This window comes from Rhipicephalus microplus, unplaced genomic scaffold (genome assembly GCF_043290135.1).
Source record: "Rhipicephalus microplus isolate Deutch F79 unplaced genomic scaffold, USDA_Rmic scaffold_123, whole genome shotgun sequence".
NCBI lineage: Eukaryota > Metazoa > Arthropoda > Arachnida > Ixodida > Ixodidae > Rhipicephalus > Rhipicephalus microplus.
In genome coordinates, this window is record NW_027464695.1 from 299,740 (window position 1) to 312,395 (window position 12,656).

Genomic DNA, 12,656 nt, shown 5'->3' on the forward strand with positions numbered 1-12,656 from the left:
ATACTATAAAGTAGGCACGAGTGCTAAATGCAGTTGGCACAAATCTTCAAAAGCTTACAGTTTTTTTTTTACAAAAATGAACTACAATTCATATTCGTACCAGTTAGCTGGTACATGATGTACACGTATACGCGCACGCAATGTGTCGTCGAAACAGAAAAGTCGAACGGCAAAACCCCAGCCCACTATCAAAGCCGCAATGACACAAGGAGTACACAAGTTTATATCAAGTATGTTGTCCACAATTTCCATGTTGGCTGCCACTCTGACCGACATAACGTAATTATAATTAATTTGTGACGTGCTGCGAGCCAAAACTGCAACGTGCTGACGAGAGACGCCGTAGAGAACGTCTTCGGCGGTTCCAACCACCCGACTTTCTTCAACGAGCACTGCCATCACTCAGTATACTGGGACGGGCCTCTAACACGATCTCCTCCATCGAAAATGGGACAGCCGCAGCTGGGATCTAAGCTCCGACTTTCGGGTTAGCATCAGAGCCCCGGAACGACTGCGACACCGAGGGGAGGCTCTCGCTCGTGTAAGCGTTGAAAGCTGCATCTACAGTCTCAATTTATACGGCGACAAAAAAAATTTTTGGGAAGACTTAAACAACTTCAAAGGGTTAAGACGATCGGCTTCTTTCAGTGGCAGCATAGATGACACTATGCAGCCAGAGAGATGACATTACGGCCAAAAAATTGACGTCAACGCGGAAGTATCAACAACAGCATTATATATATATATATATATATATATATATATATATATATATATATATATATATATATATATAGGAAGCCTACGGGCTTGTTTTTCGGTGTTTTGACAGAATATTATTATTTTTTCACCGACTTTCCTTTCTTCTTATTTACTTTATATCTTTACATTGGTTCTAATAACTTCCCCTATACATTCCTTGGCATTATTGTCTGTTAGATCTCATAAATATCGTCTCAAAACACCGAAAAACGAGCCCTTAGGTATACACTTCTTTCCCTTATTCATTAACGAGGGTCTCGTACCGGCAGACTTGCTGCCGTTAGATTGTACACGAGGGACTATTGGTCAGCTGCCAGCTCGTAATAAGTTAACGTGCTACGTGACGCCATACGGGCTCACAAAAAAAGTGTACCACACTCGCCACCATAGCAACAGGTGGCGCTTACTGACACTCCCACGTTTAAATTCACAGATAAACCCAATGAAGTGGCTGGGGGAATAGCCGCCGTGACAGTTCAGTGGTAGGGCATCGAACGCGTAATTCGGAGGTCATAGGTTCGATTCCTGCTCACGGCAAGTTATTTTTTCACCCACTTTTCTTTCTTCTTGTTTACTTTACATTGGTTCTAATAACTTCCCCTATACATTTCTTGGCACTATTGTCTGTTAGATATCATTATATATATATATATATATATATATATATATATATAAGGGAAAGAAGTGTATACCTAAAGGCTCATTTTTTTCATGTTTTGACACAATATTTATGAGATATAACAGACAATAATGCCAAGGAATGTATAGGGGAAGTTATTAGACCGAATTGTAATGTAAATGTGAAGAAAGAAAAGTGGGTGAAAAGATTACTTGCCGTAGGCGGGAACCGAACCGGCGACCTTTGAATAACGCGTTCGATGCTCTACCACTGAACTATCACGACAGCTATCCCCCCAGCCACTTCATTGGGTTTATCTGTGAATTTAAACGTGGGAGTGCCAGTCAGCGCCACCAGTAGCAATGGCGGCGAGAATGGCACACTCTTTATGAGCCTGTGAGGCGTCATGTAGCACGTGAACTTATTACGAGCTGGCATCTGACCAATAGTCCCCCGTATACAACCTAAAGGCACCAAGTCTGCTAATACGAGACCCTCGTTATCAATAAGGGTATAAGAAGTGTATACTTAAGGGCTCGTTTTTGTGTTTTGTGAAAAACACGACAAATCGAGCCCTTAAATATACACTTGTTGCCCTAATATATATATATATATATATATATATATATATATATATATATATATATATATATATATATATATATATATATATATATATATATATATATATATTGAAAGTCAAGAACGAAGATTCCAAATATCACGCTATTCCAACAACGAGGCTTGATTTTTTGACCCGCAACGGCATGACGACACTGACATAATCATTAAGTCCACATTTGAACTGCGATATATGGCAGATCAGCTCTCTGAAATCATCGCCATAGACCTCACGCAGTCCCGAGAGAATCTCGGGGAAACAATTATCGGAAGTTTAAGCCCCGTATGGCTGCACACGAACCACCGTGTCGACCCACGTCATGGTTGTTATATACTTATAACCTCTCGCAAATAGTCATGCGATTGACGTCCGCACGGTCGCCTTAACTGTTTATCAGGCAACGATCGAGCGTTATAATGACAATAAAACGGAAGAGGCAGGAACTAAAGCATCCAAAAAACGTCACAGGAACAGGCCTGCCTACACGCACCTGCATGAGTGCCAAGTCCTGCGTCATGGAAGCGGAGAGCACAGTGGCATTATGATATGATCGAAATAGAATTACTAGCGCAAAGAAAAAAAAAACAGAAAATTCAGGAAGGAAATACACACACACACACACACACACACACACACACGCACACACACACACACACACACACGCACACACACACAGCGCTAAACTCACAACTAATTTGTTATTTCGAACGCAGGGCCTTTTTGTAGGCACGAGTCGAAACAACAGAAAAAAGTTGTGAGGACAGGGAAGGCGATGAGCATCGCGTGACAACTGCTTACCAAGAGGACACACAACCGAAGGCAACCGCGCCGTCTAAAATTCTTATGCTCTAATTTAGGCCCCCGATATGAAAGTAGTGAAAAATTATACATACTTGATCCTAAAACCAATGATACGTGGGGTTTAACGTCACAAAACCACTATATGATTGTGAGAGACGCCGTAGTGGAGGGCTCCGGAAATTTCGACCACCTGGGGTTCTTTAACGTGCACCCAAATCTGAGCACACGGGCCCACAAAATTTCCGCCTCTATCGGAAATGCAGCCGCCGCAGCCGGGATTCGAACCCGCGACCTGTGGGTCAGCAGCCGAGTACCTTAGCCACTAGACCACCGCGGCGGGGCGATCCTAAAACCAACCGGGGCACACACGTTAGAGGGGTACTGACACAAAAACTTTGGCCTCGCGTTTTTCTACTGCAATGCGTTGCTGGGGGCCTGTTACTCATGACACGACACATCATTTGCTGCAGCACGCGACAGATAATTATTCACAGGTCCCTCATTAACAATCAGTTTCACTTTCGGTTTGAGAGAGTTCCAAAGAAACTGGGCGCAACTGTCGCCACCTAGCGTGAGCAGCTCTTGACTACGTCAGCACACAGAACTCTGACGTACTTCCGCACGGTCCGCATCAAGAATTCCTTTCAAATAGGAAACGAGACTGGCATGTCGCCAAACACACAACTTTCTAAGCGTGCGCCACGGCCACGCACTCGCAACCAGCCGCCGAAAAATAGACTTGGGGAACTAACGCGGCAAAAGAAAAATGGCGACTATGACGTCATCATAACTTGTTTTGTTATGACGTGAGGGAAGTAGGGGGTCACCTCGGAGTCCCCTCCGAAGGTGTCTATAGCGCTATGGAGTCGGTCGCTCGCACGCAAACTTCAAAATTAATTTAATATACCATTCAAGCTATATTCGCTGTTGATATCTTGCAGCTGATATACGAATGTTCACGAGAATCGACCCCGCAGGCTATCTCGGCCCCAAAAGTTTGTGTTAGTACCCCTTTAAAACCAGAGGAGCCCAGGCAGCGGCACACTAAAAAATATAAAATGTTAAAAACAAATGAAATATAAGAACATTGTAAAGCACGGATTGAAACTATTGAAGAGGCATACGCCGTAGATAGCTTATTTCCTTATTTGAGAAGGAAATGGCAGGCCTGCTTACACATTTGTCCCCCAGCCTCTGAATTTCGGCTGCCTCTGAAATCTCTCTAATAATTAGTTCGCCATGCCTGGCTAGGACAGTGCTACCCTCAAAATGCGGCCGACCATGCAGCCACGATGCACTGCCAAGAGTGTGGTTGAAAAATGATTGACAATGATGAAAATGACTGCAGGCGACCGCTGACATTTTCTGCTGGTGCTCTCCGAGACGGACACCTGCCCGTTTGTCCAACGTAGTATACTCGCCGCATCGCATAAGAGTGGTGTGGAGTGCACAACTCCTTGCTCGCACGACACAAATGGATGGCCGTGCTTAGTTTTGTACGTGTTTGTTCACGTTACCGCTCCCCCTGGGGGGTTTTCTCAATACTTTTAATCCATGTTTTACGCCTTTTTTTTAACATTTCATTTTAATTTTTAACATGTTAGATCTTTTTTTTTTCTTTCGTGTGCCGCTGCCTATAGGCTTCCCTGGCTTTAACGTGTTTGCCCAGGTTGGTTTTAGGATGAAGTATATATAATTTTTCACTACTTTCATATCGGGGGGCGTAAATTGGAGCGTAAGAATTTTAGATGGCGTGGTTACCTTTGGTTGTTTGTCATTTTCGCAAAAAAATTGCCACGTGATGTTCATCGCCTTCCTTTTCCTCACATTTTCTTTCTTTCTGCTGTTTCGACGCGTGCCCCCACACACACAAAAAAAGCCCCGTGTTCGAAGTAATAATTTAGTTGCGAGTTCAGCGCTGTATGTGTGTTTCCTTCTTGAATGTTCTGTCTTTTTTTTTTGGCTGGTAAATCTATCTTAACCATGAACCAATTCGCCCAAGCAGCAGTTTTAGCTGCGATATGATCCTCGAACTAATACTATCGCAAACGTTTGTACTGTTCCTTGCTTGTTCTTTTTTCTGCTTAACCCTATAGGGCAGTATTTGAAGCACAGACTGCATATGTCACTGTGCATTTTAATTGCGAAAGGGTAACACATTTTCTTCAACAATATTCGAGCGGTGTGCGTCAATGTCGGAAGAGCGCACGAAAGGGCACAAAAGAAAGTATACGACCGAGATGTTTACATTGGCGAGAAGAAGACTTGTTTTTCCAGAAATACATTCTCGCCCCCCCCCCCCCCCTCCCCTCATCCAGTTTTTCGTTCACGCCATTCCTCGCGTAGCAACGGAAACGTCCTTAAATGACACGGCGCAAGTGAGATGACAATGTGAAGAGTGTTAAGCTCGTCGTCGAAAGTTCAGAGGGCAGAATTTCGCGCCGAAGTTTACGCGCCAATTCTGGTAAAATGTTGCAGCTATACGGAACTCTGCTGTGGCTACGACGAACACGTACGGAACGTTCAAAGTGCGGCACAAGGTCACCTCGGTTAAACAGACAATGCATTGAGATAACATTAGTTGAGTCAGCGACGTTATCGAACTACTCGCAAAACGCTTAGTAGTCGGTCCTGGTTTAACAGTGGTTAATTACGATGCTTCGACTGCTGACCAGGCGTTCCCCGGGCGCGCGCATGCGCAGTTGACGCCCGGCATTCCGCTTTACGCAAACCATTTTGCGTCTATCATCGTAGCGGACGTTGTACTAAAACGCCCTAATAAGAGACGCACATATATAAGACTATCCACCCTGTGCGGGACAGCAGTTGCGGCCTGAGGATCAACAACAAAGCCCTCTGGGTTGTCGAAATAGGCGTCCTCCCCGACCGCATATCACTCGCTATCAGTTTGCGCGCTCTTAGGCGAACAGAATACACCACCGGGCTGATAACAGGATCGCCCGGAATTCCTCTCCACAAGACGTCGACGACGGAGCCAGAGGGGCGAGCGTGTCAGACCAACGCCGACTAAATTTCAAGGCCGAAAGGCTGCCGCAGTGACGTCAGAGGTTGGGGGCCCAGTTGCCCTACTGAGCATGCTCAGTAAGAGTTTTTTTTTCCACATCTTTTATTCGGCCCAATCAAGCCGCAGCAGCTGCGAGAGCGGGAGCGTCGGTTCTCCTAAAACGTGAACGAAACACCGGCTTTCCGCCGCGTTCGCGGCGTAACTGGGCCTCCACCCTCTGACGTCACTGCGGCAGCCTTTCGGCCTTGAAATTTAGTCGGCGTTGGTCAGACTTACCTGACCACTCGCACCTGCTGCTGCACGGATCTGTCGACGGAGAGTGATGACGAAACGGGGCGTTGACAACACACTCACCTGGACGAGAAGAGGAACTCCTCGAGCGTCGCCGCAAGGTCCGACCACAGGTCCTTGAAGTGGGCCTCTGCGCATTTGCATGCAGCATATGAAATCCGGCACCGCAAGCAGCTTCAATCACTTGAGCGAGCTCACGCGAGAACGACTATACACGAGCGGCAAATTCAAGGCAGCGAGGCTTTGTCTCGATATCATGGAAGCATCGACAATGCTTACAGACCAGGGGTCACGATCGAACAGAAGGCCCGGTCTGCAAATGGCTGTCATCATTCCATTAAAATTTTTTTAAAAAATAAATACGTTTACGAGCCACACACACGTGACTGGTCTCAACGATAACATTTTTTCCTTGTCCCCCCCCCCTCCCCCTTCCTTTCTTTTTAATTTAATGAAAGAGTAGTCCGGAAAGTCCACGTAGTCGTTATGTAGGTACGAGTGCTGTGTTACGAACGACGCCTTCAGCTCCATCCTTTTTTATCTCGCCTATTCATATCTCGGCCTCAAATACTTCGCGCAACAAATCGCAGTGGCGCGAGGCGGTGGCCAGAGTTGCGATACAAGAACGGGAAATCCTTCCGACTCACCCCTCCTCTATAAGCCTCGCTTATATTCGTTATCGATCGCACGACGGGTCGTGCGATCCCCGCCGATAAGGGGCGATGCACAGTGTTCAGCCATTGAAGCTCCCCAGAGTTGTCTACACCTCAGGCCATCACGTGTAGAATGCTCCGGACCAGGTCCTATCCGAGCCTATCTTTCCTCAGCATGGTCTCCTCAGAGGCTTTTGACAGTATGTACTTGTCCCGATTGTGGTGAGGTTAGTGACTTAGCACGCATGCTCTGGCAGTGACCCTCGTCCCAAGTCGGCCCACAGAAGAAGATTGGGACTCTGTCTTACGAAGTTCAGAGTTGCTACCACCACTACGGGCTGTCCAGAGAGCCCACGATGTGGCGGTCAGGCTAGGCCTCCCTGTTCCTACGTGGGAGCGGCCCGCGACGTTGCTCTAAAGGAGTAGCGCTTCTCAGGATATAATAAAGTACTTTTTCTGTCTGTCTGTCCCTACCTACTGGCCTGGTTGCGCATTAACCCTGTCGCGACCGTTGGCAAGTATAGTCATCATCGGATTTTTTTTTAACGAATGACAGCTGATCACTACACTCGTCAACAAAAATGGCAGCGCGTACAACCCAATGGCGACTGCGTTCGCCGTAGTTGCGTTTCTGGGTGCCCAAATTATCTTTGATTTTTAATAAGATTTTATTCCTGCTCCTCCTCCTGTGTGCCGTACCCTCGTTGCATTGCCGTCGCTGATACTGCGCACGCGGCACCTTTCTACGCTACTAGAAAAATTTAAAAAAAAACGTTATTTAATTCAAATACTAGTACTGTATTATTCAACAAAAAAGCTCTAAAAGTTGTGGGGCCGCAATGTGACGAGCGTCACCGCTCTTCGAGTGAACGGACACAGTAGACACGGTCGGAACAAAGCAAATGATACACGCACATTTGTTTAACTAATTTTAGAACGACGATATTGTCAGCCGAATTATTATAACATCAATCGTAATCAACCCGCTAAGACATCCTTACGCAATACTATTCAGCACGTAGCAACATAACAAACATAAGAGCACACAAAAGGCGGCATCGCCAACCAGCGGACGCACGAAACGAGTGCACAGGTATACACAAGAGAAGCGCGAAACAAGTGTCGCAATTCTTCCTGCGTCGTGTGTCAAAACCGAGCACTCCTATCGTAAACACGGCCGCGGTAGCGAGCGAAGTGACCTTCAACCTCTCCGAATTGCGAGTCTGACAAGCGCGCGCGCAGGACAGACCACGCTCCGCGGAGGCGACCGTCTTTAGAGTGCGCCCAAGGCGAGCCCGTCGCGCCATCTCGCTGCCGATAACGAAAACTCTCTGAATTTTCGAAGCTCCGATGACAGCCAATCAGTGTATGGTGTGTATAAATGGCTTGCCGTTAGCACCACGCGTTGCGAATCGAGATGTTTGTTCGAATCCATGCGATCGAGTGTGCCTTCACGTGTTTTTTTGCAACCTATTTGTAGATATCTTATAACGTCATATCCGTGACAGAAATACGTCAGCGGAGCGGTGGTGAACCCCGACATAGAACAAAACCCACGGTCAGCAGAGAAGACCCACCCAGCGCTAACTTTAGAGCAAACTTATTAATTGCTGGGGTTGCAGATACCAGATGCATGACATGATTACGGAAGACGCCGTAACGGAGGGCTCCGGGAATTTCGACCTCCTGGTGTTTGTTACCGTGCAATGACATCGCACACAGTACACGGGCCTCTACTATTCCGTCTTCATAGAAACGAGACCACCGCGGCCGGGATTCGAACGCGCGACCTTAGGGTCAACAGCTGAGCGCCGTAACCACTGTTTCAACATGGCAAACTCAGCTAGATTTATCGAGCCACTGAATCTGTTTATACACCGTCACGACAAGCTTAGAAAGCTATAGCAAGCAGACAGATCCCAATGCCGTCCCGCCAGAGCACTAAACGGCAACAAAACAAGTTCGTTGCGCGTGCAGACCACGTGGTGTAGCCTTGCCACACGGAAGCGATAGACAGGGCAAACCACATTTCAGCTTCAGCGTGATAGCGGGGCGTTAATGGAATGGCGTTACCGTGCCGCAAACGTTCGTTGCGGACGGCGCGTTTAAGTTTGGCGGGGCAGAGTTTACGTGCCCAAAACTGGGTAGGTGGCGCCACCTAACGGAGGGTGACTGCGTTAGAGAAAATTGAGAAGATAGAACGCTCGTCTGCTTCACCTCCACACCCAGCAATGTAACTACTGTTTATAGCAGTTGCAGTCTGGCGTTCACCCAACCTGATGAACGCCAGACTCTGGCTGAAACATCCAAATAAAACACGTTGTCTGTCACTGCTCACGGAAGATCTATTTGACTACTGGGAACGCTACGGCCAAATCACTCCACCACCATGCCCCCCCCCCCCCTCTCTCTCTCTCTTTATATATATATATATATATATATATATATATATATATATATATATATATATATATATATATATATATATATATATATATATATATAGGCTTATTTAAGGAAGAATAACTTCGGTTGCTGCAAGGATTTAAGTATGAAATATGAAAGCAGATGCGCTTTCACATAACTGTTTATTTAGCGGACGTTTCGACGGGAGTCCCGTCTTTCTAAAGGCATGCCTTGAAAAATCAAAATGACAGATCGCTTGACAGTAGTGCAACACAACAGAAACTAAAAAAAGAAAGAGCGTCATTACATTGTGCTGTATCTGCCTCGTTCTTTTGCTCTGTTACTTCGCGCTGCTTTCTTCAAGAACAAAATGCCTCATAGTCACTGCTTTTGCCACCACTCAAAGATTTCGAACGCGCGCTCGCCCATCACCATATAGCCCCTTTTAACTGTGCCATGATAATTATTTATATTTTTTCGTGTCCTTCAAGCAGACGCCGCGACGGCACCGTGAAAGTCGGCCGGCCGGGGTGGTCAAGTGGCTATTTAATGTAAGGCTGGCTCACAGGTCATGGGATCGAATTCCGGCTGCGGCGGCTGCATTTCCGATGGAGGCGAAAATGTTTGTAGGCCCATGTGCTCAGATTTGGGTGCACGTTAAAGAACCCCAGGTGGTCCAAATTCCCGGAGCCCTCCACTACGGCGTCTCTCACAATCATACGGTGGTTTCGGGACGTATCACCACCACAACTCCACGCATCAATCACCGTGAAAGCCGTCGAAACATAACACGCCGTTTAAAAAGCAGGTGAGCGAAAACTGACCATTGTTGTGCGCGATTGGCAAGCCGACGCGTAGCACGGTGAGCAGTGACGTCACGGCCAGCTTCCACGTTGATTGGCTCGGGCAGTTGTACTTCATGGACAGAGGCACGTGTAGAGTCTGCACCACAGGAGAGGGAAAAAAAACGAAAAATAAAACGTAAATACACGTCACGCAGATGCAAATTATGCTGTTTATGTATATGCGAGAGCACTACAGGATTAAGATCCATTTGAGCAAGTTGCTGTGGTAACAGGGGATTCACTGATACACCAGCGGAAATGAGTCAACACCGTCGTTTAACCAATAAAGCTCGCCATTGTTCTATCTATCTATCTATCTATCTATCTATCTATCTATCTATCTATCTATCTATCTATCTATCTATCTATCTATCTATCTATCTATCTATCTATCTATCTATCTATCTATCTATCTATCTATCTATCTATCTATCTATCTATCTATCTCAGTCAGTCAGTCAGTCAGTCAGTCAGTCAGTCAGTCAGTCAGTCAGTGTCTGTCAGTCAGTCAGTCAGTCAGTCAGTCAGTCAGTCAGTCAGTCAGTCAGTCAGTCAGTCAGTCAGTCAGTCAGTCAGTCAGTCAGTCAGTCAGTCTGTCTGTCTGTCTGTCTGTCCATCCTTCCGTCCGTCCGCTTATCAAAACATCTCGAACTATGCCAGCGCCACTTAGTGAACAGTTAGCGTACTAAGGGTGGCTACGACAGACAACGACGGCTGACAAGCCTACGCTTTAAGGCTCTTGGCCCCTATAGGAGTGTCGTACCGCTTGGGAATGCGTTGAATATATTTACAATGCAGCTGCCTTGAAATAGATAGTTCGGTTTCAATATCGAGAGGGTGGCTTCGCAGTGACGTGTCCACACAGTTCTGACGTCACGAGAAGACTGCAACTCGCCACGTGCTAGCAACAGCTGTCAGTTAGCCGTCAGTCGTAGACGTGGATAACATAAACAGCGACAAGTGAATGGTCATCTGAAGAGTCCGACTGCGATTTCTGCGATTCAGGCTGCACGCAGGACGCAGACTTCGCAAACCCAGTGAACAGCGTCGACTTGCCACGATAATGTCCATTGCCGTGGGGCTGCACCACAATGAAATGTTTGGGTGCCTTAAGACCGCGTCAGTTCGTCTTTAAAGGGTCACTCACCACCCCGCGTTTAAAGACGAAGGGGTGACTTTCTCCTCTCCTTCATGCACACGATGCATCCTCCTCGCCCCTTAGTTCTGGAACACACGTGAGCAATATCAGCACTAAGCGCTAGAGCCTATCAGGACTCGCTCTTCTCGGCTGCACGCTGCTATCGCCGCCTGCGCAGTTGTTAACATAAAAAATGAAGTTTGATCGGATTACTGTGCCTGACATTCATGCGAGACAAAGAACGGATGGGCGGCTACATGGCAAAGCAGTGCAGGAGACAAATTACATGTTATATTTCGCATATATCAATGAATCGAGAGCATGTACGTGGTACACGTCACGGGAACTACTGTCTACGTCACAGTAGTGCGCCAGGAAGGACGAGAAAAGGGAGGGAAGTGACTATAAATGAAAAGAAGAGAAAAGTGAACCCCGTAACTGTCTCTCAGGGGGAGGACACCTCAACAGTAGCTCACGAGGCATGGGGGTAGAGAAGGAAAAAAAAGGATAGGATTAAAAGATAGAAAGAGAAGAAGGAGAGAGCGAGACGCAGGGACAGGGAGCGACGGAGGTAAGGAGAAGACAGGAAAGATGGACACGGCTGCAGGAGTCCGAGGACGGGGCACCACTCGGCGAGAGCTCTAGTCGGCGAATGGAGGTGGCGTAGGGCTAATCCAGTCGGTCAGAGCTGCGCTGTCGTCGGAGATCGCGAGGGCACAACCGGTCTGCACGGAATCCAGCGAGCAGGAAAGTATATTGCGCTCTTTTTTTGTATTTTGGGAGCCTGATGAGTGGGCCCTTTAAGGGAATTTCCGGTGGTCAAAATCAAACCGCAGTTTGCCACTACGTCCCTGCCTCACAATCGCGAACGCCTTTAAAAAACAAATGAAGAGATAGAGATGGCGTCGGGAAGATTGCGTCACCTCCGCCGCCTGCAATGCAACCTGAGCCGTGCCCCCACGTCAAGCTCACTTCCTGGCGTGCACGGAAGGAACGATCTAGTTAGCCGCTCCCCGGCAGCTTCCAACGATAAGTGACACACCCGTTACATAACGCCCGTCGCATGTGCGCTTGCAATGGAGACACGCACCCATATGCATATCTAAGAGGATGACGACAAACGCGGAACTTGCAACGTGTTCTTGCGGTAAGCTAGCAGCAAGGCACTGAACGTACACCGCATCCTCGCACGTAGGCACCAAGAAACACAAAGAAGAGAGAGAAAGTGAAAGGAAGACCATGTACCAACTGTCTATACGTGATGGTATCGAGTGGATTGAGATCGAATACACGAAACTGTAGAAGGATTGGCTAATGATTATCGATGTAATATGTCGCTAACATCGGCGATAAGTTTCTAGACTGCGTCGCGTGGTCCGGCTTAACTTTGTGTCCCACTCTGGTACATCCAACTGGTGTACGCTAGGGCATGTGTGCTTCTGCGCAGTACGACAAGTTGCAACACCGATTGGTAGCTTTAAAATTGATCGTCAT

The 12,656-nt window shown here is 47.2% G+C and overlaps 1 protein-coding gene across 3 annotated transcripts in view; it reads right to left on the reverse strand.

Moving 5' to 3' along the window:
- LOC119163544 (Mon2 homolog, regulator of endosome-to-Golgi trafficking) overlaps nucleotides 1-12,656 on the reverse strand; it is a 295,128-nt gene that overhangs the window by 52,106 nt on the left and 230,366 nt on the right. For all 3 annotated transcript variants that reach the window (XM_075885350.1, XM_075885348.1, XM_075885349.1), the window contains 2 exons: nucleotides 10,004-10,121; nucleotides 6,184-6,250 (listed from right to left, as the gene is read on the reverse strand). In XM_075885350.1, the coding sequence (XP_075741465.1) occupies nucleotides 6,184-6,250; nucleotides 10,004-10,121 (185 nt within the window). The remainder of the gene's footprint in view (nucleotides 1-6,183; nucleotides 6,251-10,003; nucleotides 10,122-12,656) is intronic.